The sequence below is a fragment of the Prosopis cineraria genome, unplaced genomic scaffold (assembly GCF_029017545.1).
Source record: "Prosopis cineraria cultivar Desert tree isolate PC_DT_omini unplaced genomic scaffold, ASM2901754v1 PC2, whole genome shotgun sequence".
NCBI classification, from domain to species: Eukaryota; Viridiplantae; Streptophyta; class Magnoliopsida; order Fabales; family Fabaceae; genus Prosopis; species Prosopis cineraria.
This window is the reverse complement of record NW_026555333.1, coordinates 7673284-7699270: the sequence shown is the minus strand read 5'-3', so window position 1 is coordinate 7699270 and position 25987 is coordinate 7673284. Positions and strand designations below refer to the sequence as shown.

Sequence of the window (25987 nt, the reverse complement as noted above, 5' to 3'; positions counted from 1 at the left end):
CTGGGAGAGCGAGCTCCAATATGCTGCTATAAAGTCAGAGAAAGAGAAGAAAATATACTTGTTTTTGAGTGTTCAGGTCTAGCTCTGCAGTCCCCCCCCCCCACCCCGGGGTTTATTGCCTCCCTGTTTTTCAGGCAAGTCCGGACTTGCGTCTTTTTTCAATCGGGTTGCTTTTGTTCTATTCCGCCATGTTCTTTTTCTTCTGTATTTCTGGTCCTGGTTCGGCTTTTCGCAGATTCAAACTTTAAGTTAACTTTACTATTTTTGTGTTTATTAAAACCCTAATTTCATTCGTTTACTCTTTTTCATGAACGAGCAGTATAAATTCTCAGGTAAATTATCTTACCTCATTTATGCAATAATTTTGAATTTTCTTTTTTCCCGGATAAATTACTTTTCTGTCTCAATTGATTCACGGTATTTCATTATTTAATTATTTGAGTGTTCGGGTTCTGTGACTCTGTCTGTTTCTAAGCGGCTCTGTGTTTCTGACTGTTCTGACAGTTAGTCAGGATTCGAGAGCTGTGGAATGCGGTGCCTGGCTTGTTAAAACCAGATAATTTAATGTTCGTCATAAATGTTCAACCAGAATAGGATGAATATTTCTTTTCTTTCTGGGGCCATTATTGGGATGAACATAATATCTTTTGAACAGAGAACCTTTCTGGGTTTGCGCACTTAACAATCTCACTGATAGTATTTGATTTGCAGGCTGCAGATATAACAAGGGGAAAGTTAATGGCGACTTCGCTAGGCAAGGACCTTATCTTCTTGATCCTGCAGTTCCTTGACGAGGAAAAATTCAAAGATACCCTTCACACGTATGTACTTTGCGATCTCTCTCCCCCCTTTTTTTTTGGGTGAATCAATCTCTCTTCCCTTCTATTTACTCTTCAATCGAATTGTTTCGGAGATACTTGTCCGAACTAACATTTGGCCATTTTTGTAAAAAGCTTGGAACAAGAATCGGCATTGTTCTTCAACTTCAAGTATTTCGAAGAGCAGGTGCTCAATGGAAACTTGGATGAAGCTGAAAAGTATCTTCAGGGATTCACCAAATTTGATGACAACAAGTTTTCGATGAAGGCATTTTTTGAGCTTCGGAAGCAGAAATACCTCGAGGCCTTGGATAAGTAATTCATAGTTTCAAAATCTAGGCTTCCCAATGTGTTTTCTTTAATCCTTCCTAATATTTTGGCCAAAAATAAAAATCTTTCTTTCGGTCGTTACTTGAAAAAAAAAAAACTTCACCTGCTCAATCCCTAAATTTTCAGGCTTGATCGTGCGAGTGCTGTGGATATCCTAGTGAAGGATCTGAGGGTCTTTTCCTCTTTTGATGAAAACTTATTCAAGGAAATCACCCACCTTATAGCTTTAGACAATTTTAGGTATGTTTTCTTCAGAAACATTGGTTTTTGTCGACATTGTGTATTCAGATTGTCGGTTGCTTAATGCAATGTGGGTGTGAGTGGGTGTTTTGCAGGGAAAATAGCTCCCTCTCTAATTACAGAGATATAAAGACTGCAAGAACTATCATGATGGGGGAACTCAAAAGGCTTATTGACGCGAATCCTCTTCTTTGTGATAAAATAGAGTTCCCTCTCATAAGAACTTCAAGACTGAGAAGTCTCATTAATCAAAGGTAGAATCCCGGCAATGATAAATTTTACCTCGCCCTCGATAAAACATTATGTATTTTCTGATAATTTTTATTTTAATATTTTAAACTTACTTGTTCCCTTTATTTTCCCCCAAAGCTAAATGGAGTTCTTGAATTATGCTTCAATAAAATGAAAATCTAACGGCATTTAAGTGTAGATAACATATTATAATCTCTTTTATCCTAGCTTGCTGTCCTTATATCGATGTGTAACTAACTAGCTTTAATCTTGGCATCACAGTTTAAATTGGCAACATTCACTTTGCGAAAATCCTGTACAAAATCCTGAAATAGGAACCCTCTTTGTGGATCATAATTGTAGAAATTCAAGTGATTTAGCACAGCGGTCCACAAGCAGTCAACTTGCAGCTTCTAATCCAAGACTCGAGGGCTTTCATCCAATAGGTGGAGCCACTGGGGTGAGTGACTTAGTATGAGTGATTGATTACGTACCTGGTTAATGGTTCTTGTACTGAAGTTTCTTAAAAAAAAAAAAGAAGAAAAAAAGAAAAAGAAATTAACTTTTATTGTTTATTTTCACATGAAAGCTTCCGTTTCATCCCCCATCAACATCACTTCAAACCCCTACCACAACATGGACGCCTAATTCCTCAAACATTCTGGGTCCAGTAGTTCTGGGAAGCGTCAATTATGGTGGCCTGACATATCCGGGTAAGACTCTGTGTTGTTCGTTATATTATATGTAATGTGAAAAGAGTTGCCTTTTTCAATTTTATTCCTTTTCGTTGCCTGATATAGGAGCAATAGCAAAGAGTCTTGGGGGTCCTGATGAGATGTGCAGGATGAGGATGCCTGGGATTCCAGACAAGGTTAGTTAATTCCAATGCCATAGTGAAGTGAACTTGGTTAAATATAAAGTCGTCAAGCATTTTTATGTGATATTTCTGAAATTTCTGTAGGTCATTCCTTCTGCTGCCTGTCATGCTCAAAGCCATACCTCAGCAGTTTTCCAAACCCATGATTTGCCAAAGACTGTTGTAAGGACTCTGACTCTGTGGTCAAACCCCACAAGCATGGATTTTCATCCATTCCACCAAATGCTACTTTTAGGTTGGCTCGAATTAGATTTTTCTTCCTGAATCTTGGCTAGTTACAATGAATGATTAGTATGAACATATTTTTATTTTTATTTTGATAATTTTGGCCTATCTGGTTCGTTTTCAATGTGACTTTTTAGTTGGAACAATCTTGGGAGACATAAGTTTGTGGGATGTTCGTTCGATGGAGAGGTTGTTTGCAAGAAATTTTCAAGTATGGGATATTGGAACAAGTTCAATGACATTAAAAGTGAGGATCCTCTTGCTTCTTTCAGCTCTAATTATGTAGGCATGTTTTTGTGATAAAAACTTCTGATAGTCAAATTGCTCCAATGAAATTCAGGCTACACTAGTTAAAGATCCGTCTATCTCTGTAAGACGTATATTGTGGAACTCTAAAGGTTCATTATTCGGTATGCCTGTTACCTTATCAAGGAAATGCTTGGAAACATTTGAATTTCTGTTCGGAGAAATTATTATAATTTTTTAAATTTTGGGGCAGGAGTTGCATATTCCAAACACATGATTCAGTTATACTCCTATCATGGTACTAACGACATACGACCACATTTGGAGGTGTATTTTTAATCCTTACAAGTGCATGTTTTTGCTAATAAATTGTTACTTATCTTCTATTATTTTATAATTTCAGATTGAAGCTCACGCTGGAAGTGTTAATGATCTGGCATTTTGCAACCCCACAACAAAACTCTGTTTGCTAACTTGTGGAGATGATAAAACTATCAAGGTTGGTTGTGAAAATTAATTAGGATGCTAGTGAAAGAGGCATAATTACTCATTTGCATGCTTGTATAAATTTAGCTTTGGGATGCTACCACTGGTGTTAGAGTTCGCAATTTTGAAGGCCATGATGGTGCTGTATATTCTGTCTGTCCGCATTACAAGGAAAATATTCATGTAAGGTTTATCTTTGTGTGAATGATTTCATATCCCTTGCCTACACAAATGGTTTGGTTTTGGTTATTAATATTTACCCATTATTCCTTAGTTTCTATTTTCCACATCAGTGGACGGAAAAATTAAAGCATGGTTATATGACATGATGAACTCAAGGGTTGACTTTGACGCTCCTGGTCAATCCTGCACATCAATGGGTTATAGTGCTGATGGGAGCAGGTTGATTCTTGACTTGATTATTTACACCGATGAAATGGTTAACTTTCGTGATTCAATTGCTTATCGAACATGTCACATTGGTTATCTTTGCAGGCTATTTTCCTGTGGAACCACTAAAGAAGGGCAGTCGCATATTGTTGAGTGGAATGAAAAAGAAGGCATCATCAAAAGATCTTACCAAGGACTTCATAAACATTCTCTAGGTATCATTCAATTTGACACGACCAAGAATCAGTTCTTGGCGGTTGGTCATGACTATTCAATAAAATTCTGGGATATGGATAACATCAATCTTTTGACAAGTACTGATGCTGAAGGGGGACTACCAGTGAGTTCTATTAATGGATTGTTCAAACTCTTAGAATGCCCTTGCCCCACCTAAATTCTGATATTTATACATCTTCTCCACTTTGAAGGCTAGTCCTCGAATCCGATTCAACAAGGATGGCACCTTATTAGCTGTTACTGCTAATGAGAACAAAATAAAGGTGCTAGCAACCGCTAATGGTCAGCATTTGATGCGTCAGATGAAGGTGTGCAAGATTCACATGTTCCTTTGATGTTCTGCATTAGTCTTGTAATGCTATTTAGATTAACTTTAGCTATTTTGCTAGTTGCTTTGCACTAACAGTTGCTCGCATGCAGCTATACTGCTTAAAAATGTATTAAATTACTTTCATTATACTTAATTACAGAATGGTGAGGCAAGAACTTTTGAAGATGTAAAACCTAAATTGAACAAGGCATTGGTCCCACCAAAGACCTGGAAGTTCACTGAAATCAATGAAGCTTCCCAATTTAGGTCACTAAGACTTGCAACCAGCATCAGGATAGAAAAGGTACATGTATGCTATCATAGTGCGGAAATACTCTTTCGTTACACTTTGCCACTGCCCATTTGTGACATCATTTGTTTGCGTAAGAAATTTCATGACAGTAAGATGTGGCAGTGGAAGAGATTATTAGGCCATTCTATCTCGAGCCGTAGCATAATAGTTTCCATAAATTTTATTATAGTATCATGCCAGCTGTGAACACCGTATTTTGTCCGGACTTCCAGATGTAAATTAAAAATAAATAAAAATCCCAATAGAATTGAGTAAATTAAATAAATACAATAAAAAGGAAAAATAGGATTTTATAAAAAATTTAAAATAAAATAATATCTTCATAATTTAAAAGGAGTTTCTTTCCTTTTTTGTGGCCTCTAAATCCCCACAATTATGGTCCTATCAAATTAAATGAGATAATTTGAATATGAAATAATGAAGAGAAGTGAAACTAGGATTTGCCTTGATATGCTTGATTTTGTCTTTAAGAGGAAAAACCCTAGTTGGTGTCTATAAAAAGAATAGCAAAGAAAAAAAAATTTTGGGGGAGGTAGGGAGGAAGAGGCCGAGCATATCAGTGAAATTCTGAAAAGTAGGTAATGCTTTTTATATCATTTCCATGATCCTCTGACCTTAGGTGTGTGTTGGATGACATACTCATTGGTTCGTTACCACTCTTGTCCTCGTGCGTGATAGCAATATGGGGTTCGTGTTTTAGGCTTCATATAATTGTTTACTGTTCAAAGTTGCTACTGCTAGTGATTGACACAATGAATTCTCATGTTGATACAATATAAATGCCTCATGACTCCTATGCTAATTCTCAGTGTGATCAACTTGTTGAATTCAAAATGATTATGCCTTGCCTACATCCTCAAATTCCACATCCTTTTATCTATTTTGTTTATTAATATGGTTGATATGTGTCTTGTGTTTGTAGCAAATGGTGTACGATGAATGGATAACCATTGCTATTAATTTGTGTGTGAGATAATGACACCAAGTCTTGGGTTTTGAATTGACACTTCTATTTTTATTTTATTCATTGAAATTGCATGCATAATGTTTAGCGAATGAGTTTTTGAGTTTGTGGGTGATATTTCTTTATTCAGACTAACAAATCATTATTTTTTTTAAAAGGGTGGTCTTGATGAAAAAATATTTCTATAACTTTTTTATACTTTTTTTTTTTGTAAAAAGAGGATCCATGAGTGATACTAAATCATATTGAATATTTGATACATTGATGAAGTGAGTGATGCTAAGTTACCACGAATATCAAGTGTCAAATTCTAGAAAATATTAAAATTTATTGGTATGTTTTTAGGATCCACGAGTGATGCTAAATCACTGTGAATCAAATAGAAATAAGATATCGTGAGTGGTACTAAGTCATCATAGATATCAATTTTTACACCAAAAGTTTATAATTAAATTATTTAATAGGAATTTCATCTTAGAGTTTGCCATGAGTGATATTAAATCACTGTGTGCATTTAGAGCGTTAACCAATGGACTGTAAGTGATACTAAATCATCGCAAGTTTCAATATTGGTTAAATTTCCCTCTCTTGTGCATTATTAAAAATAATAAAATTTTAGCATATTTTAGGTTACCCCATGAGTGATACTAAATCACCGTGGATTCTTAAAAATATCAAATGAGATACAATGAATGACACTAAATCATCGCAAGTATCTAATTTTATGTTTAAAGTTTCAAAATTAACTTATTTTATAGCAAATTTACCTTAAATTTCTTTTAGGGTTTGCCATGAGTGATATTGAATCACTGTGTGCACTTAGAGTGTCAACCAGCGAACTGTGAGTGATACTAAATCACCGCAAGTTTCAATACTGGTTATTTTCCTTTTATCCAAAGGTACTTCCTTATGACAATTTTTTTTATTTAAAAATAAATATAATTATGTAATACAAAATAACCCTCTCTTCATAAAATAAATTAATAAATAATTAAAAGAAAACCTAAATAATAATATTTCGAACTACGTGGACTTTGATTCTCATCACAGGGTACGTAGGCCTTAGGTTTCAATCCTAAATCAAGTTCTTTCATGTAAATAAATAATTTATTTTCTTTTATTTTTTTATCTTTATTTTTCATGTACAATAAATGATAACTAAGATATTATTAAAAGGTCAATTAATTTTACGCAATCAACTTAAGGTAACTGTTCTTATGAACGGGTGTCGTGGGGTGCCTAATACTTTTCTCACGCACAACCGACTCCTGAATCCTATTTTGGTTATTATAAACCATTTTATTTTTAAAAGGTTTCCAAAATTATCCTTTTAAATTTTGGTGACGACTCCTATATTTATTGATTTTTTTCCTTTTCGGGATGATCAAGATCTGGGCATGACACCAGCCACAAGTTAATAATTACTGAATTCCGTTCTTACAATTGCAGATCTCAAGATTGATGTACACTAGCACAGGAAGTGGAATTTTGGCATTGGCATCAAATGCTATCCATTTATTTTGGAAGTGGCCGCGCAATGATCTTAATCCAAGTGGCAAGGTTAACTTTTTTTCTCCACGTGTTTCTCTCTAGGTAATTTGCATCATGTATGGTTATTGAAAAAAAAAAATTCTTTCATTGCTTAGGGAACTACCAAGGTTGCTCCTCAGGTTGTTCAGCCAACGCCAGGCATGGTAATGATCAATGACTTAACCGACAGTATAGCCAGAGAAGCTGTGCCGTGCTTTGCTTTGTCCAAGAATGATTCCTATCTCATGTCAGCATCTGGAGGAAAGGTTTCTTTGTTTAATATGCTGACATTCAAGGTAATTTTATCCCGCTGTCATGAAACTTTTTGGTTACGGTGGTTGGTCTCCTAAACTGTGAAAGTTAGCTTATGAAAATTTGCTTTCTATAGGTATTGCAAGGTTGAAACTCGAGTTTTCAGAAATATATTTGATAGAAATATTTACCTCATTTCATGGTCTTCATAGATACAGATTTGAGCTTCTTTGTTTCCTTGACAGCCAAGAAATAGTTAGAAATAGAATTTCAACTGAAATATTTAAATCAGTCGTAACTCATGTATAGTTATCTCACCACAGGAACATGCAAAAGATGCATGGGCTAAATTTTCAATCGATTAACATTCAGCGATTAAGTGTTCTCTGATAAATTACAGATAATGACAAGTTGCATGTCCCCACCGCCAGCAGCAACATCTCTTGCTTTCCATCCTATGGACAATAACACTATTGCTGTTGGTACAGATGACAATTCAATCCATATATATAATGTTCGCTCAGATGAGGTACAATGTAGCATATATGCTTGTCTCTGATGCTCAGTGAATCAAGATACACAGAATTCTCATATTTTCACATTACAGGTAAGCCATCGGTTAAAGGGTCACTCCAAAAAAGTTACTGGCCTTGCTTTCTCTCATGCTCAGAATCTACTTATTTCTTTTGGGGAAGATTCTCAGGTTGATTGTCTATTTTTACTGCAATTCCTTATTCTTTATTTGCCTGTTACACACACACACACACACACAGAGGACAGCAGATTGTTGTATCAGCTCTTCTAAGTCTGGCGCAACTTCATACATTAACTGACCTTTCTTTTCTTCATCCTTTTCTTTTTCTCCCTTACAAGATTATAAGATGGAACTCAAATACTTGGGAAAAGGAGAATAGTGCGTTCTTGCAGATTCCAGAAAGAAGGACACCCAGGACAAACCCTGCTATGTCGAACGTCTTTCTTCAGTTTCATCAGGACCAGACACATTTCCTTGTTGCACATGAGAGTCAGATAGCTATATATGAGACATCTAAGCTTCAATGTGTGAAACAAGTAAGTTCTGTGGCATTTAACTTCGTCGAGATTTTAGATGCATTTCCAAATTTCAAGTAATAAACTAATGTGGTTACGGTAACTTGTTTTACCTACACTGATCACATTACAGTACAGAGACTTCACTGTGCTAGCTTTTCACAGCTAACTTGAAACCGTGATCCGTCCTTGTTCCAAGATACCTACTATCTAAATGTACAGCATGCTCCTTATAACCATTGGCCTGCTTCCCTCGAAAGTATTATGCATGAAGCACTTGGTGTTTGTTTTTGTTCTTGTCCTTCGTGCACTAATTACTATCTCGTGGTTTCGGTTTTAGTGGACTGTTGGAGAAATCATGGCTCCAATTTCCCATGCAACGTTCTCGTCCAACTGCCAGCTAATCTATACCAGCTTCATAGATGGAGTAATACTAATATTTAGCACTTCAAATCTCCAGCTGCAATGCCAGATTAATCCCAATGCTTATCTTGGCTCTTCTTATGTCAGGTATGTCGCATAACTTGTAATCCCTCTGCCCAATATATATCTAGCGGTAAGCGGTAACAATTCCCTTATGTAATATACTTGTTCCTTTTGCAGAAATTCTGGCCTGTACCCTTACGTGATAGCTGCGAATCCGCAAGAACCATGCCAGTTTGCCCTAGGACTAACCGATGGTGGGGTTCAAGTTATTGAGCCACTTGAATCTGAAGGCAAATGGGGAGTGCACTCACCAGTTGAGAATGGATCTTCCAACAATACGATGACTTCCTGCATCTCAATTGGTTGACCTCGTAATGGGTAGACTGGGGACTCAAAGCAGGGACACTTCCCTAACTTATATATATAAATATATATATATTTTGGGATAAACTCCCTAACCTATATTTTACTTGGATTAGTAATTTAGCAATTATTGTAGTTTCTGTTGCCAGATAGATTGTACATAGTAGAATGCTCACAGGTATATCTGCTTTTGAATATACCCCATCCCTGAAAAAGATTGTTATATGGAATTTATGCAATATGGAATATACCCATTCTTGAGCTTGACTATATTTGTTTCAAGCATAAAAGGAAAAAAAAAAAATCGAGATGATTCAGGAGAATGCCATATTACTAAGGGTGGTTGACTTAAATTGCACACTTGCGACTTGCGGGCATCTCACTCTAGTTAGATAATGCTGTGACTCCTCTATTTGATTCCAACACAATTCTATAGGCAATTGGGTAGAAAACCAAAAACTAAAGCTCCAAGCATGAATAAGGGGTCCATTTGGATAATAGTTGAATAAAATTAATTATGAAAAGACTCGGTTAATAAGACTAATTTTGAATATAATTGATGTTAGATTATGTGATATAACTGGTTAATTATAAATTTAAGATCATGATTTTTTTAAAAATTTTCAAACACCTCCCTGTTACTTGTTAAAATCAATTTTGAATTTGAAAACCGTGATTTTCATAAAATATCCAAACATTTTTTTTATAAACTCAAAATCCTGATTATCTTGTAAGCTATTACTGCTTTCTTTTCAATTCAACTTTTTAATTATACTTCTCTCAAAATTTATCAAAAACCATATAGATTTTATTTTTTTGAATTAGAAGAACAAGCACCAACAACTTAAAGTTACAAACAAGATATAACTTGTAACCTCTCATTTATAAAAAAGTTTACATACTGCTAGATTACAAAACCATGATTTTTTTTGGTTTCATATTTAATTTTGACATGTATAAAAATGCTTGAATATTTTTTTTAAACTATTCCTTTCCTTTAAAAATGTAAAACATTTTTAATCGAATTTCGCCCTCCAACAAAGTAGTTACTTACTTTTCAACTAACTTTATCTTTTTATATTTATCCCTATTAAACACCCTATAATAAATATAAAGTTATTATTAATAAGGATACTTTAAAAAAAACGATGATTGTACCTCAAAAAACTTTAAAAAATATCTTATATTTTTTAATAAAATTTTAAATTCATAATTAATTTTAATATATAATAATGAAAATGTGTTTCAAAAATGATTATTTTATGTATCCAGATATGCACAAGAAATGATGACTCCAGCACTGCAGGCACAAAAATCCGCTACATAGTAAAAAATGTCACCTCAAGCATACCACAAATGGCAAAACGGTAGTGCATGATTGCTAGTGTTGACAAGAAAGTGAGTAGATTTACAAAAAAGCCCCAAGTTCTAAAAAATACGCTAAGATCTCCATCTAGAAGAAATTTCAAACTACTACATAAAAGTATAAAAATATAGATTTCTTTGGGCATCTTTTCGTCATAACGGAATTCTTCAGACATTAGGTCATTCACCATCTAGCTGCTGCCGCCAGAACCAGGTAACAAGCTTGCCAAGGATGGAACTCCTTGATTTCTCATTTCTTCTTGGGCACGCCTCATTTCTTCTGGATCTGTAGCCACCAAAATATAACGGAACCATCAGCAGCGGTTATGCAAAATTATACATTCTGCTTCAATTCTAAAATGATCAAATAATTTCCCTTGAACAGACTGTTCAAGAAAAGAACACAACATCGCACCATATCACATAAAGGTGTAGAGCAACAAGAAAGCAAACATGAGACAAGACACTCAACGCTTGGCAGCATAAATATGATGCAGTTCACTCAGAAAAGGCAAGAGCAAATTGTATAATGGAAAACACTCCAGCATGAACATGGTGCAGAGAAAACTGAATAAGAGCTTTTAATTTAATAAGATCTGACAATGAAATCCTAGGGGGTTCTGTGCAGCCTGAAGGAAATATATCTCTTGAAAATATAGCACCTGAAAGGAAAAGTTTCCTGCACTTCCGTTTCAATAGTCTCTGTTCATTTGATGTGTGCTTAGAAATTATCCTTGAAAAACAATCACTAGCCTCAAGAAATTATCCAGAAGGAAACAAACAATACGTCACCCTTCCAAGGCACAGCAAGTACAGCCATTCTGACATGCAAATGAGTCAGAAACTCAAAGAAATGAAATAAGTTTACAATGCAAGTTTATGAACCATACCCATATTCTCCATTAATTTGGGCATGACGAACACAACAAGCAGCATAAATCCCATCATCAGACCCATTGGGCTTTTCACAACGGACAAAATAGAAAAGGGTTCCCTAATCTGTAATGAAAAAAAGATAGGATGAGATAGATATTCTAATGATAATTTGAAGGGGAGATGAGAGAATTATGAAGAACAAATTGAAACATGTAGTCTGAATCAACCTCGTAATATACTTCCTCCCTCAATGGCTCCAAGACAAACTCGCTGAGCCCTCTCCTATTCTCTGTCAGAGCCGCATGAATTTTGCCTGGGTTTCTGGCACTAACATCAACTCGTACCTATTTTATTGTAAATAGAATTTAATAGTGAACACGGAGAAAAGAGAATATCAATAAATTAATAAGGAAAAATTTAAGATGAAATTGCAGTTGAGAATCAACCGGAGAAAAGAAATAGCCAATTGCAGCAACTTCAATCAGGTGAGTCCCTGCTGTGACGTTGTGGCTATGAGCAGGCAAGTTAAGGAATTATCTCAGCACTAGCTACAGCTTATCAAATCAAGAAGGAAAGAAGAGGGAAGGAGATTGATTACTATCCTCTCATCATGCAAATTCAAAAAGAGGTGTTGCTAAAGTTAAAATCAAAGGATACAATGAGAAATATCCATCAGGTCTCAGAAATGTTACTCTTTGACCACCATTGAGTATGACTTTGACATTTGAAACTTTTCCAGGAAGACCAAATTCCTTTGTTCCCAAACCTGCCAAAAAGATGTAGTAAAGAAAGAAGATTGAGAGAAGATTTGGAGAGAGAGAGAGAGAGAGAGAAGAACAACTGAATTATTTAACAACTGCCTTATTATAAGATTTCATATATGGAGAAGTAGCTAATTTTGCAGCTGTCAGATTTGGTTAATGGTTACTAACAGTCTGAATAAACTCACCTTTACCTTATATTTTGCAATAAATAGATTTATTTGCAAAAGAATGCAGTGCTAAAAATCACCAATATACAACCAATTTATATAGCAAAAGTGCAAGATGGGATGATAGATGTGTGGCAAGCAATATGCAATATGGACAACGAGTAGTTATCAACACCCCAAAAACCTCTCAAATCTGAGGCTGGGACAATATCAGCTAGATTTAACGCAACCCTCAGTCCATGATTATCAGATATAACCTCTTAGTGACAGGGCACCCTGAAAGGTTCTGGAAACCCTTGCCTTATGAATCTATTCAAAGTCATCTCATCCTTTTCTAGACGAGATGCAGCAGCAAGCAACACATACTTTTCTTTTGAACACAATGCATCAAAAAATGAATAAGAACCGGACCCAAATGCCTCAAAAATAAAATGAATAAGAGCAACATATAAGTGTAATATCCATGTCCTTAATAAAATTTGATACTCTAAAGGTCTAATGTGATCAAATTTAATTAATCTTAGTATTCATAAGTTATAGATGCACGAATGATAAAAGTCCAATCAATCTTTACGAAGTGCAAACTGATTCTATTGTTTCTTTCTTTAAATCATTTGAGGTTTGAACCGTAATCACTACCCACATCCCACCTCACCCATACCAGTTACCACCTGATAATTAAATCAAAAGTTTATCATGTTGTATGCCACAGCATTAGTTCGGTATTCAATGTTTCCGGGAAACTTCTCATCTTAATAGTAGAATCTAATATGAATTAATACTCAATTTAAAGGTCACAACTTAAACATAATGACCTAGATCTAGATGTCCAAGTTCAATACATTCCGTTTAAAGCATTAGTAAAATTATGGTCGCTCCTGACATAGAGCAACAGGCCCTCCAGATGTACTCCGCGTAACACTACCTCGATCCCAGCGCCCAGATATTTTCTAATCTTATATTGGTCCAAGAGTAAAGAAAGGTCGCCATAATCAAACAGAATCGGGACATAAACTCACAAGAAACAGCTATCTAAAATTTGAGTTCAAGTTATAAGAAGTCAGCAAATGTGAGATAAAACATACTTGGAATCTTCACTCGGCCATTAATAGGGTAACCCTCAGCAGACCTGCAAAAGTGACATTTATCAGACGATTATATCAATGCCAATATTCCAAAACCAACCTTCCTAGGTTTGAATTGGGAAATAGTAGATAAAGTACATCAAATTTAAGAAAAAGTGCAATAAAAGAAGAAAAAATCGGACCCAGAAGCGTGAACGAAGGATGAGGAGAAAAGCGAGAAGCATAGCTGCAGGAAAAGAGCAAGGAAGAGTGATTTGGAAGGCATGGCCGCCTCCAGAATGGGACAGTGAGTTATGGAGTGTTCTTAAGAGCCGATCGAAACCAAAGCTATATGTCTTCGAGTTTCGTCTGCGGAAGAAGCTGATATTTGCAAGATTGGCAGGCTGAAGAGAAGATGCTCGTTTGAGATCGGAGAGTAATTTTTTTTAATAATGATTATGAACATCACGTTTATCATCATCGTATAACAATTTTTATTTTCTATATTTGTTAAATATTTATTATTTTATAATTTAATTCCCCCCCCCCTACTTCACATTTAAATTCATAAATGTTATATTGCCTAAATTCGTTCCGAAAATATTAAGAAAGTATTTTAGATTTTTTTTTGCTTGAATTGAAAGCTTATATTGATATATATATGTATATGTGTGTGTGTGTGTGTGTGTGTGTGTATAAGAAGCTTCCTGCTTAGATTCTCATACGAAATCTAATGGTATGGAATGATTCAGGCAAACAAATAGATTATTTTATTTATTAAAAAACAAAAAAAAATTTGAAATAATGATAAAAAAATTTGAAATAATGATAATTAAATTTTAAAAGAATGAATTAATGATAGTTAAATCCTAACCAGATTTTCTATAAAATAAATTATTATCTAAAAGTTATATTTAATATTTAAATATTTATTTGTAATTGAAATTTTTGAATTTGTAATAATCTGGCTCAATATTTTCAGTTTATTTTTTGAAAAAAGATTATCAACAATTTAATTATTATTAATTTAATATTTTGAGATCTAACTCTCATTCTTTCAAAAGTTTTTCGTATATAAGCTCTTATATAGTTTTGAAGATTAAATTCTTGATTTACTAATTATATTTTTGGCATGAAGATTAGGCAAAATGTGGTCTTTCTTTTTCCCCTGATCAAGGCTGGAGATGGCCTTTTCGTACGGTGGAAATATTTGCGAACTTGGTTTGGGCGCACAATCTGAAATTTTAATGAACAGGCTCGTTAAGTATGCCATGATCGTAAATTGTCAAAAAGCTTAATCAGCAAAAGTAAGCTTTCTGGCATTGGTTAGGAAGTGCATGGTAAGCCAAGTCCAATAATCTGGATTGCAAATGGACATGAATATATATTTAAAACAAGGAAAAATCACTGTTAAGAACCTATGAGATTATTAATTATAATTAAGGATATTGAATTATTGAAATTCTAATAATAAATTATGACCCTTATTTAGAATTTAAAACACATGTGAATTTATAAAATTGCCATCAAATAAATGTAAAAAATTGTTTATTGAGTCTCACTTGTAAAAAAAAAAAAACACTACTGAAATTATTATTATTATATATTAAAATTATTGTTAATCTCAATTGAAAAAATTAGAGTTCGCATTTTGGAATAGAATTAATAATAGTTACAACCTATAACAATAATTTTAATAGTTTCAACCCATAATACTTGATATTCTGATTTTCTCACTTAAGATTAATAACAGTTTTAACCTATAATAATAATTTTAATAATATTTTTTCTTAATTTTTAATTGATTTACTTATATATTAACAAGTATAAAAATTCATAAACGATTAGTTTCATATTCAAAAATGGCTTTGATAAGTTTTAAGTGACTATCGTAAATTCACAAGCTCCATTTAAAAGTTTTATAAGTAAATTTTAATTTTATACTAAAAAATAACACATCTCCAAATATAGACTTTAAACTACCACTAACAATAATTTCAATTCATAATATTAATTTAGAAGTGTTTTTTCATAATTTTTCAAATGAAACTCGACCAATTGTTTTCCCGTTTAGTTGACGGCAATTTTGTAAACTAAAAAGTATTTTTAATTTCCATTAAGAAGCATGGTCCATTATTAGAATTTAAAAAATGCAGGGTTTTTAATTGCAATTAATAAGAATAGAATCTTTAATCGTCATTTTCCCTTGAAACAAACACGCTGTTCTATAAAACCCAGCTCCTTGGGTGGTTTCAGTCTCGTCACACGACGGTGCTGAACATTATTTATCATCGTCATATACTGTCTCTATTTGTTTTTTTAAGTTGGAAGCATCATATATTGCTTCAGAGAGTATTTATAATGAAAGTGAGTTTTTTTTTTTCCAGAAAATTTTTCCTTTTTTTTTTCTAATTCAGTTAAGCACCTTGCACTTCTCTTACAGAGAAGCTCACACAGTCACACAGGCACATTTTCACTATTTACCCAAACTTTATTTAGTTCGTACTTGCAACCTCTCTCATTTATAGACGTCTTAATGCCAGTAGGCGGTATATGATATGATAATACATCCTAGGAGCAACGAAATCTTTTTTTTTTTCTTCCTCCAACCAACTAGAAGCAACGAAATCTAATGGGAAATTATTTTGGGAAGTTATAAATTTCTCATTAAAATTAGGTGTTATCCCAAAAGATAAAATCCACTGGAAGCCATGAAATCTATTAGGAAATTACTCTGGGAAGTACTTCTCAAAATTCCACTTTTCCAAGAACTTAAAAAGTTATATATTTGTTATAAGGAAAATGACAAAAAAATTATTTAAATTATATAAATGACATATTGATTTTATAAAATGGCATAATTTTTCTGAAGTCTCATTGAATTTTTCTGTTATTAGGGAATTAAAAAAATAATTAAATTACCCTTAAATAAAATAAAATCCCAAATATCAATGCAGAGTCATTCTTGCACCTTCTTGCCTCTGCTTCATTTTCTTGTTCTCCTCTTCTTCTCTCCTTCATGCTCTTCTTCTGGTGCATTTGCTTCTCCTTCTCATCTACCTTCACCTCTACTTTAATTTCTTTCAGGCCATGTTTGGTAGGTTGAAATTGTGAAGGTGGAAATAAAATTATGATAAGAATCTGAATAAAGTGATGTTTGGTAGATATGAATTACAATTCTTGAAAATCCTGATTCCATGAAAAGAGATTGAATTAAATTTCTTATTTAAAGCTATGAAATTGGGAGCAATTCTATAGAATTGTAACATTTAAAACACTCTTGCCCTCATACAAATTCTAGAAAGACAAATTTACCCTCAAAAAATATAAAACCCTCACCTCACTCCTGGTTCCTAATATTTTTGCTCATTATATATAAAACGTTATAATATATATATATATATATATATAAGATAGTATTATATATAATATTTGTATATAATTTATATATATATAATATTTTTTGTAAAATATTTTACTGGATTTTTTATTATTTAGGAAGGAAAACTTTTGATTTTCTTGTATTTCCTTGCTACCTTTATTAAATATTTTTATTGGTACACAATTAAGTTTTTATTATGTTTTATTTTAATTTTTATATAGGGATATTTTTGTCTTTTAAGTATAATTTCATTTTCGTTTCTTGCATGCCAAACAAAAGTAATGCAAGGATTTCATTTAATTTTTCTGATATACCAAACATACTTTTATAATTCAATTCTATTTCAATTCTTATTTCAATTTTGATTTCAATTTCAATTTCAATTTCATTAAAAACTATTTAGTCATACCAAACAGGGCCTCAGGTATTAAACTCATATCCACTTACTTCCCTCTCGTTTCTTCTTCTGCTTTCCTGTAATATGGTTTAGGAATTCCATTATTAGGTTATCATTAGATGGTGTGTTTATAGTCATGGAGATCGATTTGAGCTTAAATTGATCTTTTAAAATTGATATGGCTAATAGTTAATATTAGAGTTTAGCTTCAATTCCTTTTTCCCTTTCTTTTTAACACTATGACGACCTTACCATTAACATATGTTTTTCTTGCTTTTCTAATTTATCACTGTGCTGTTAAAATTGAGACTAAAAAATGACTTTTTAAAATAGAAAAAAATAATACGGTATCAAAATTGTTTTTCCCCAACATAGTGAGAGGCAAAGCCTTTAGTGTTGTATTTTTGTTATTTTCTCTTCATGATTGAAATCTTCATTTTCTTTACTATATTTGGTTATGGATGCTTACTTATGGATAAGTGGTATATAATTTTTAGTTATGTTGTAAATATATAAATCAAAGTTATGAATATAAGAAAAATAGTTGTTTTTGGATAAAAGATAAAAAATATGTGATTATGATATTTGAAAAATAGACATGTTGATGAATGACTATTTCATTGTTTCAGGTTGACATGAGAAATGGCTTCTTTTGCTTCTAATTTTGGAAAAAAATTATTTTGTTATTTTCACATTTGGGAGCATTTAGTAAAAAATATTAAAGGTAAAATACAATATGATAGGGGGAATGTGAAGATAAAAATGATAAGAGAATAAATAATACTAAAAGATTTAACCCTTCATATATTTTTGTCAAAAGAGTTGTAAGGTATTCTGATACAAGTTGTAGATTATATAATTGATAACAAAACCTTAGTTGTCACTTTTTAAAGTTTCTTGTCATTTAAACTAATGAAAGTTATTTTTTTTGAATTAGAGCGGTAATTCATTTTTACGAATTCAGTCAATTTACAGAGGGTGCTGATAAATTATAATTTCTTATTACATTGTTGCGAATATAGGGACAAAATTTATAAATATAGAAACAAAAGTTATGAATAGAAATTTGCAAATTTTTAACATTTAATGCATATCAGGACTTGTATATGCGAAGTTACGAATGACTATTGAATTGTTGTGAATTTAAAAATAAAAGTTATTAATATAGAAATAAAAGTTGTGGATGAAAAGTTATGAATTTTCAACACTTAATATATATTAGGACCTGCATATATAGAATTGTGAATAACTATTAAATTATTATGAATTTAAAAATAAAAGTTGTAAATAAAAAATTACAAATTTGTTTAATTTAAATAAAAGGCAAAAGTATCATTTCTTTTAATTTTCTAGTAACAAAAACATCTCATCCCATGAGAGTGTAGGAAAATTATGCCATTTTGTAAACTTAATCTATTATTTATATAATTTAAATAAATTTTTCTGTTATTTTCCCTTTGTTATATTTGACTGCTTTTTGATTCAAAAACTTAATGACAAAAATATAAAAATTATATATATAATCTTTATATATGATCTTTTGACAACAGGATTACATCGTCTGTTCACGAAGACATGAATACTGTGTTCGGATGACACTAAAAGACTGAAAGTACTCTCTTGGAGAAAGCACGTTTTTCCAATTAGCTAAACATGGCACTCAAAAATACATTAAATAGTATAAATTCCAACCTCGTTCTATTCCAATAATTCTGATAATATGTATCAAACAAAAAAAAAAAAACCAAAAAGAAGACGAATTCTATTCCCGCTCACAAAATCGCATTACGGAATGGGTGCCTGATTGATCGGCAGCTTGTGGTATCAACAGCAAAAAATAAAACGTAAAATTGAAGTTCATGAATTATGTAAAAATGATAAACAGTTGCTGACAGCGTGACCTAACCATGTTCACATAAGTCACAGCAAATACATCCTCACTCTAGAATTATATGCACAGCCAACGAATACAGTATGAAATATACACCCTCTTGTCCTCTTCTTTTTATTTCTTTCATAAGGATGCCAAACCAGGATCGAGGCATTTGTGGCACAGCACCCGACCAGGACAGTGAACCGCCCAGTAAAAGAATAATGTTTAAGAGAGATCATGACATGGTTAGGCACAAAATGCTACAATCCCAACTTCTTTGTGAACCAGCCTGAAAGATTAGCTATCACAAACCCGGCAAACACCTGCCAAAACAGTTCTGATTTTAATATGTAAAAGGGGAAAAACCATATATGAGATCTTAGATGGTAGAAAATGTTTTAGACATGAGACCCATTTTCCTGGCACATGAAAACGTTGTTTTAACATCCAAAACGAACAGGAGAACGTTGAAGGTATCTTGAGAGATTACAAAGTACCTGAGCTGAGCCAAGTACATATATTGCTGAATAATGCCGACCATGGATGACCATGTCAGCCACCATGGCAAGAGGAATGGTCAGTGACATGCCCAAGGTGGCCACAAGTGGGGTTGTCCATACAACGCTGAGTGCCCTGCGTGGATAAACAAAATTTTAACATTAGATTGTGAATACCTGCGAGCACATGAATTATTCAAATTGATCTCATCTCATGTACCAGAGATAGTCTGAGAGTACGCTTCCAACAAATCCATTAGCGAGAACCACTTCTTCCAATTTTGCAGAGTGGGGAATCGTAAATTTAGGTTCTATTCCTAAGGCCGTCAGTGGCCAGACTGAGAGAATATAAATCCAAGAATTAGTTAGCTATCTAGCAAAGCCATGTAATGATTAAAGCACAGAAGCATCGCTAATAGAAGACTTACTAAGCCACCACAGGGCAACAAGTGTAAACAATCCGATGTATCCAAATAGCTTTTGCACGTCAACCCTTTCTCCCTCTTCACCAGAAAATTTTTTCAGAAGAACTGTAACATTAACAATTAAGAAATGACTGTGATTCATCAAAACTATCAGAACAAAGAACTTACACAATTAACAGCTGAGACATTGCCTAACCAGTAAAGAGACCATATGCCATGGCTGAGAGAAGGCCAAAAAGATCTCCAACCAGAGAGCGTTTGTCATTGCTGAACACAAATATCAACTGTCAACGCCCCAAAAAACAGCATTACAAAGAGCAAGGTAAAGTCTACAAAAATGTGAATATCTACTGAAATGACAATTGGCTCTATAACAAATGACACTCTTCAGCGTAATTTAATGATCTTGAGAAATAATTGTTGGCTAAGCTTTCATATGATTTGTGATGACCCTACTGAGCATTAATGGATAATGGTTTTAAAGATCCCATTTTATCCTCGTCTTGGTCTCACATGCAGACATGGTTTTTTCCTGTCATTTCGGAGGAATGCATTTCTGCCTTGTTTTAAATCACAGACAGAAGCATTTCAAAATTAAAATGTCTATGCATAATTTCACTACTTCTCATCCAGCTTAGAGCATGAAGCGAGTAAAAAAATTCAATGACATTAATATCAGTTTGGTTGAGCTCTAATTAATCAGTTAAAATCAGATCAGAATATAAGCAATGTAATTATGAAAATAGAGAAAGGCTTACTGAGCACTGTATTGTGACTCATCTGCAGCCCAAGTTTTCCCCATAGTTGTCATGACAACCCCAGCCATACTGACAAACACAGCAGCTACTTTGGCAACATTTAAAGAGTCTTGTCCCATAGATGCACCAATGAAAAGAGTGAAAAGCCCTGAAGTAGATGATAATACTGTTGTACTCGCAACGCTTGTACGTGCAAGGGCAGCATTTGATAGATACTGAAAGCAACCAGAACAAAAGTTAATAAAACTTAAATTTCCGTTCCATAATGTCATGGAACAATAGTAAAGTCATAGTTAACCGTGGATGACTAGAGAAACAAAGAAATTAATGGCAGACAATAGGCCCCCATACAAATACGATAAAAGTAGACTGATTTATAGAATCAGTATGTGTAATTTAGCAAATAACAGAAGTTCAGGTATAAGAAAGACACGGAAAGAATATCTGCTTTACCAATATAATGTCAATACAAATTAACTGCACTAAGCACTCAGACAAATAAAAGAAAAAAAGTGCACTAAGAACAAGTAAACCTCAGCTTCTCAAATTTGTCTAGCTTCCAAATTATTGGGCTGTCACAGTTATCTATCCAGTGGTCTAACCATTTGAGGCAGTATTCACTCAAGTTACTTTATACAACAACAACAACAGGTCTTATCCCACTAAGTGAAGTCGGCTATATGGATTATACGACGCCATTATACTCTATCATTTATTAAGTTTTTAGAAATATTGTTAATTAAGAGGTTTCGATCAAGTTACTTTATAGAACATAAAAAATGTGAATTGTGATGAAGTGTTACATGCTAGATTTATTGCATAAAATACAATCATAGATATGAAGAATAGCTTATTCTTAGTGTGTTGAAGACATACAATAATGCGTCTGTTTGTGTATTGCATGGCATGGTTCAATGACACCCTGATTAATGACTTGTCAGATAATGAGAAAAAACCATAAATTCTAACGACTAGGAGTCTTCAATCATGTAAGAAATCAGTTATACTGCAGTAAATGTGGTGCACATGCAATATAATGCTGATATATTTTTAGTAGTCATCATTATGGGCTTTAATGAACAGCATATTCAAACAAGTCAAAACTGACGGAAGCAGTTTTAATATATGACTGTAAATATATGAATCTAAAATCATTTCCATACGTGAAGATATCATCCAAAGTAACTCACCTCTGTCAAAAACCAGATAGGGGCAATGAAAAAACCATAACTAGCAATTTCCCAAGAAGTAAGTTCTTTCTCTGCCTTTAGCACATGCTTATCACTGTGTCTAGCTGCCAATGGCTTTCCTTCTGCAAGAGCTGAAAGGTCTAAATCGCTATCTTTTAAAATTTGCAGTTCAATGTTTTTCTGCACTCCATTGCCTTTGAGAGGCGAGCTGAGCCCAGAAGAAGGCTTATCCATGCTTTCTGCGTTTTTACCAGTTTTAGAGGAGTGGTGTTTAAGTAGATTACACAGCCAATCCTTAATGAATGCTAGTGGTAGGTAAACTATCATGAGAGAAGCTCCCAGATATGTCACTGCAAATGGTTGTTTATAATCTGTAAAAATATCCTGTCAAGAAAGATAATGTTCAGAATAGCATTGCCGAATGCCAAAACACCTAACACTGTTAAGAATTATATGCTTTTTTTTTTTTTAGTTCAATCATAATTATATACTTTTTTTATAACAAGAATTATACATTTTTAATAGGAATTTATATATCAAGACATAAAGCTTAGATGCTACCACACTGTGATGATGCCTACTACAAAAAGATGCCCCCGGAGCAAAATTTCAATATATTAGAGAATTTTTATGAAATACATCACGGGTGGATCGGGATTCTGAGGAGACAAACTAAAAAGCAGGGGCGAAATGCCATGTTTCACGAGAACTCGATAACTTGCAACTATGAAATTTCAAGCACAATGTCTTGCGGTTCTGGAATAATATAACAGCACGAGATTCAGCAGCAGGTGTATCTTTCATCTCCTTACAGTATCCACGAGACACGTCAGTAATATGTAGCCCGCTTTCCATTGTTACAATAACAGAACTTTGATCTTTAATAGAGCGTTTTGTGATTGAAATATGAAGTTTCAAAATGGTTGATTGATAGAAATCTTAGTTCTCGGGAAGCTTTAACGTCAAGTCACACTGAGCCAAAAGATCAGCTTGCATCCATCTCTCAAGCACACAGCCTCCTAAATGAATTGTGTGATTAATAGGCTGTGCAACGCTATGACCTAAAGATGTAAACCCTGGAATCATTTAATCCTATTTAATAGGTATCAAAGAAGCCCCGAATATTTAAAAGAATAAAGAAATCAGGAATCAAAGAAAAAGAAAGCAGGTTTCAACAGAATTAGCACGCGAATAGAAACATGAGCAAGAGCACATTCACAAAATATATCCCACAGAAACTCCCAGAATAGCTCGAGAAGAGTTTTATTCAGCACATAAAAGTGTTAAAAAGTGACCTGAGTGACTTCAGCCGAGGTGACCCAGATCAGAACGACGGCGGCTATAAGGAACAAACCAGCCCTGTATCTCCAACTCATTATTGACCAAACTACGCCCAGTCGAAGAAACCTCTAGAATTGCAAAGATCTGCAAGGTTCTGCTAGATCTCTGAAACTCGCTTCAAGACGTCACTTCAGCGACATAAGTGGTCGAGATCTTCGTAAGCAAAAGCCCAAATCCAGCGTGCTTCCTAATTCTAGCCAGAGTGAAAGAATAAGAAGGGGGGGAATATAAAATCAAGCTCCTCTTTGCGGCAAATCCGAAGCAATGCAGCGAAGGGAAGGAATAGAAGATGGGAACGAGTATTCTTGCAAAAGAAAAAGGTCAGAGTAATGTGGGTGAAAGAGAGAGGGAAGTGTTAAAATTAAGTTTCGGTTGTCAAATTGTCATTCCTTAGCACTTCCATATCTCTCACACGTTGTTACCACCAGAACATAAATACAGTTAATATAGCTTTTTTTTTTTTTTTTGGGGCCAATACAGTTGATCCTCGATACAGCCTTCGAAGTCACCATTAGTTATTAAATGATGTTTCCTTTTTTTTTTTCTTTTTTTAATTCATCACAGCGTCCTAGTTCTTTTTCTTCGTCGTCGGTCTTTCACCCATCGATATTAAATATTTAATTTTGTATTTTTTTTATTTGGTAAGACAAAATAGATTTGTATTTAATCCTTAAAATAGATATATACATGCACATGTCGATATCTGTGTTTGCCTCTCCTAGTTCCTCCAAGAGCAGAGCTTATTATCAGAATTATGGTATATCACATTGGGAAATAAATTATGCAGAGCGACCACCAAAAGATGAAGTGGAATTTTCCAGGCATAATTGTGTTAGTTGATAGGTCATTGAGGCACTGACAAATCAGACATTAAAAATATGATAACAACAAAATAGGGGTATCATAAAATGTTTTGTCAGGTCAGATACCCATTAGATCATCGTGGTGTCATTCAAAGACAGTGAACTTGTGCCTTGTGACGGAGAAAGCCGGCATTTTTTATGTTGAATTTTAGAGAGAGTATTTATGCTTCAACAAAATAGGGAGATGAGTCAACATATTGTTATTAATGGCATTTGTTGGGAAGATAGCGCTAATAGTTTGCACGAGCTTAGCATTTCTGTTAATCTGGACTCGCTATTCTTTAATGCAAGATTATGATAAAAAGACTAAAGACTAAAGACTAAACGTAAAAATTAACGAAACAGATGGCAATACCTAGAAATGTAGGAATAATCAATAATGGAGTTCCTTTTTTTGGTCAACGAGCAATGCAATGGAGTTAAAATTAAAATATTGTAATCAAAAACCAGGAAGCAAGCGACCTTAATTAATTATATTTAAACCAATTTCTTAACTAGAAGAAAGAGGTTCATCTTACATTTCATGTATGATGTATCAGGTTCCTTTGAATCTAAAATATATAAAGAATGGGCTGACGTTGAAGCTGAGACGTGGGATCCGTGTTAGGGCTGGAGTGGAAATTTAATCTCACAATCAAAGGCAAAGATCGGGTTAAGCGACTTATAATTTTGATACGCAGAGGATAATGGAAAAAATTACATAACACCATACTCGTACCAAATAACTCATGAATGTGTAAATTATATTATATACTACATTTATAAAAGTTTGTTAATTAATTAATTCAATTGGTCTAAATACCTCCAATTATCACAGATAAATATTTTCATTGAATATACTGCCTTTTATTCAAGAGCAGAGGAGAGTTGATGAAGTTCAGGTGATAAGAAAATATAATTTTTTAGAGCCAATATTTAACGAAAACTAATGTCAGAGATATATATACATATATATATATATATATATATATTTTGCCAAAACTAATCTTGGAGATTTGGTTATGGTCGAACTAAATCTGAACGAATATACAAATAGGCATAAAAAAAAAAAAAACATCTTCCCTTGATGCGTAAGGCATGTCCAAGCTACTGCTCGGTGGTTGATAAATAGTGATAAATTTAAAGCTGTGTTAACTTTAATTTAAAAATAAACTTTTTAGTTTTACTTGTCTTGAGCGGGGAAACAACACGAACTCTAACTTTTGTTGATTGATCCTTTTAGTAAATAGGCGCAAAGATAGTGAAGTCAATGAACGACGTTCCATGCAAGGAACCAGACAAGAGGGAGTTCAAAATACACACATATATATTAAAGACAGTAAATAGGCAAATAATTTGTGCAAGTTATAAAATGGAAGGTGGGACGGGAATTTGAGCGGGAAGGATGTGCTGGTGTGGAACCGGAAACTGAATGAGGAAGTGCAAATGGATTTGCACCAGCAATGCTAACTAACTTTAGGAATGCAGTGACACTTTCATCCAAGTTCAAATTTCATTATAGTCAACAAACTCATACGGACGTCCAGTGTCAGAAGGGAACCACCACGACCACCGTCTACGAATTACGAAACATTTCAGCTCCTCTTCCTATAATGGAGCTACTAGAGTAGATCCGTAGAGACTTGGCATTTGGGAAGTGGTCTAAGTCAGCCTCCACTTACATGGTTGACCACTTTAACTACCCCTCATCGGCCTCAGCTCTTGTTTCCCCCAAATCTCATTTTATTATTTACCACG

General features: G+C 33.7%; 3 protein-coding genes across 4 annotated transcripts; 1 reads left to right on the top strand and 2 right to left on the bottom strand.

Moving 5' to 3' along the window:
- Positions 1-13: 13 nt before the first annotated feature.
- LOC129303751 (topless-related protein 1-like) lies at positions 14-9558 on the top strand. Its single transcript, XM_054943264.1, has 25 exons — positions 14-134; positions 712-821; positions 954-1133; positions 1275-1388; positions 1484-1642; positions 1902-2079; positions 2209-2332; positions 2420-2490; positions 2581-2731; positions 2859-2968; positions 3062-3131; positions 3221-3294; positions 3371-3466; positions 3541-3636; positions 3728-3855; positions 3949-4183; positions 4272-4388; positions 4551-4694; positions 7117-7227; positions 7314-7493; positions 7850-7978; positions 8057-8152; positions 8323-8520; positions 8840-9009; positions 9103-9558. The coding sequence occupies exons 2-25, from the start codon at positions 739-741 to the stop codon at positions 9290-9292; spliced, it is 3204 nt and encodes a 1067-aa protein (XP_054799239.1). The 5' UTR covers positions 14-134; positions 712-738; the 3' UTR covers positions 9293-9558.
- A 1031-nt stretch (positions 9559-10589) lies between these two features.
- On the bottom strand, positions 10590-13966 carry LOC129303486 (ER membrane protein complex subunit 7 homolog). Of its 2 annotated transcripts, XR_008591502.1 has the most exons (8): positions 13728-13966; positions 13546-13589; positions 12187-12295; positions 11976-12039; positions 11757-11873; positions 11544-11652; positions 11316-11474; positions 10590-10939 (listed from the first exon to the last, which is right to left on the bottom strand). XR_008591502.1 is itself a non-coding variant. In XM_054942833.1 (7 exons), the coding sequence occupies exons 1-7, from the start codon at positions 13808-13810 to the stop codon at positions 10845-10847; spliced, it is 621 nt and encodes a 206-aa protein (XP_054798808.1). In that variant the 5' UTR covers positions 13811-13966; the 3' UTR covers positions 10590-10844. The 2 variants fall into 2 exon arrangements, 1 of the variants encoding a protein (XP_054798808.1); XM_054942833.1 differs by lacking the exon at positions 11316-11474.
- A 5175-nt stretch (positions 13967-19141) lies between these two features.
- On the bottom strand, positions 19142-23788 carry LOC129303341 (uncharacterized vacuolar membrane protein YML018C). The gene is made up of 8 exons (XM_054942604.1): positions 23342-23788; positions 22047-22430; positions 20857-21071; positions 20295-20365; positions 20102-20203; positions 19894-20011; positions 19674-19809; positions 19142-19499 (listed from the first exon to the last, which is right to left on the bottom strand). The coding sequence occupies exons 1-8, from the start codon at positions 23420-23422 to the stop codon at positions 19437-19439; spliced, it is 1170 nt and encodes a 389-aa protein (XP_054798579.1). The 5' UTR covers positions 23423-23788; the 3' UTR covers positions 19142-19436.
- Between the last annotated feature and the right edge of the window lie 2199 nt (positions 23789-25987).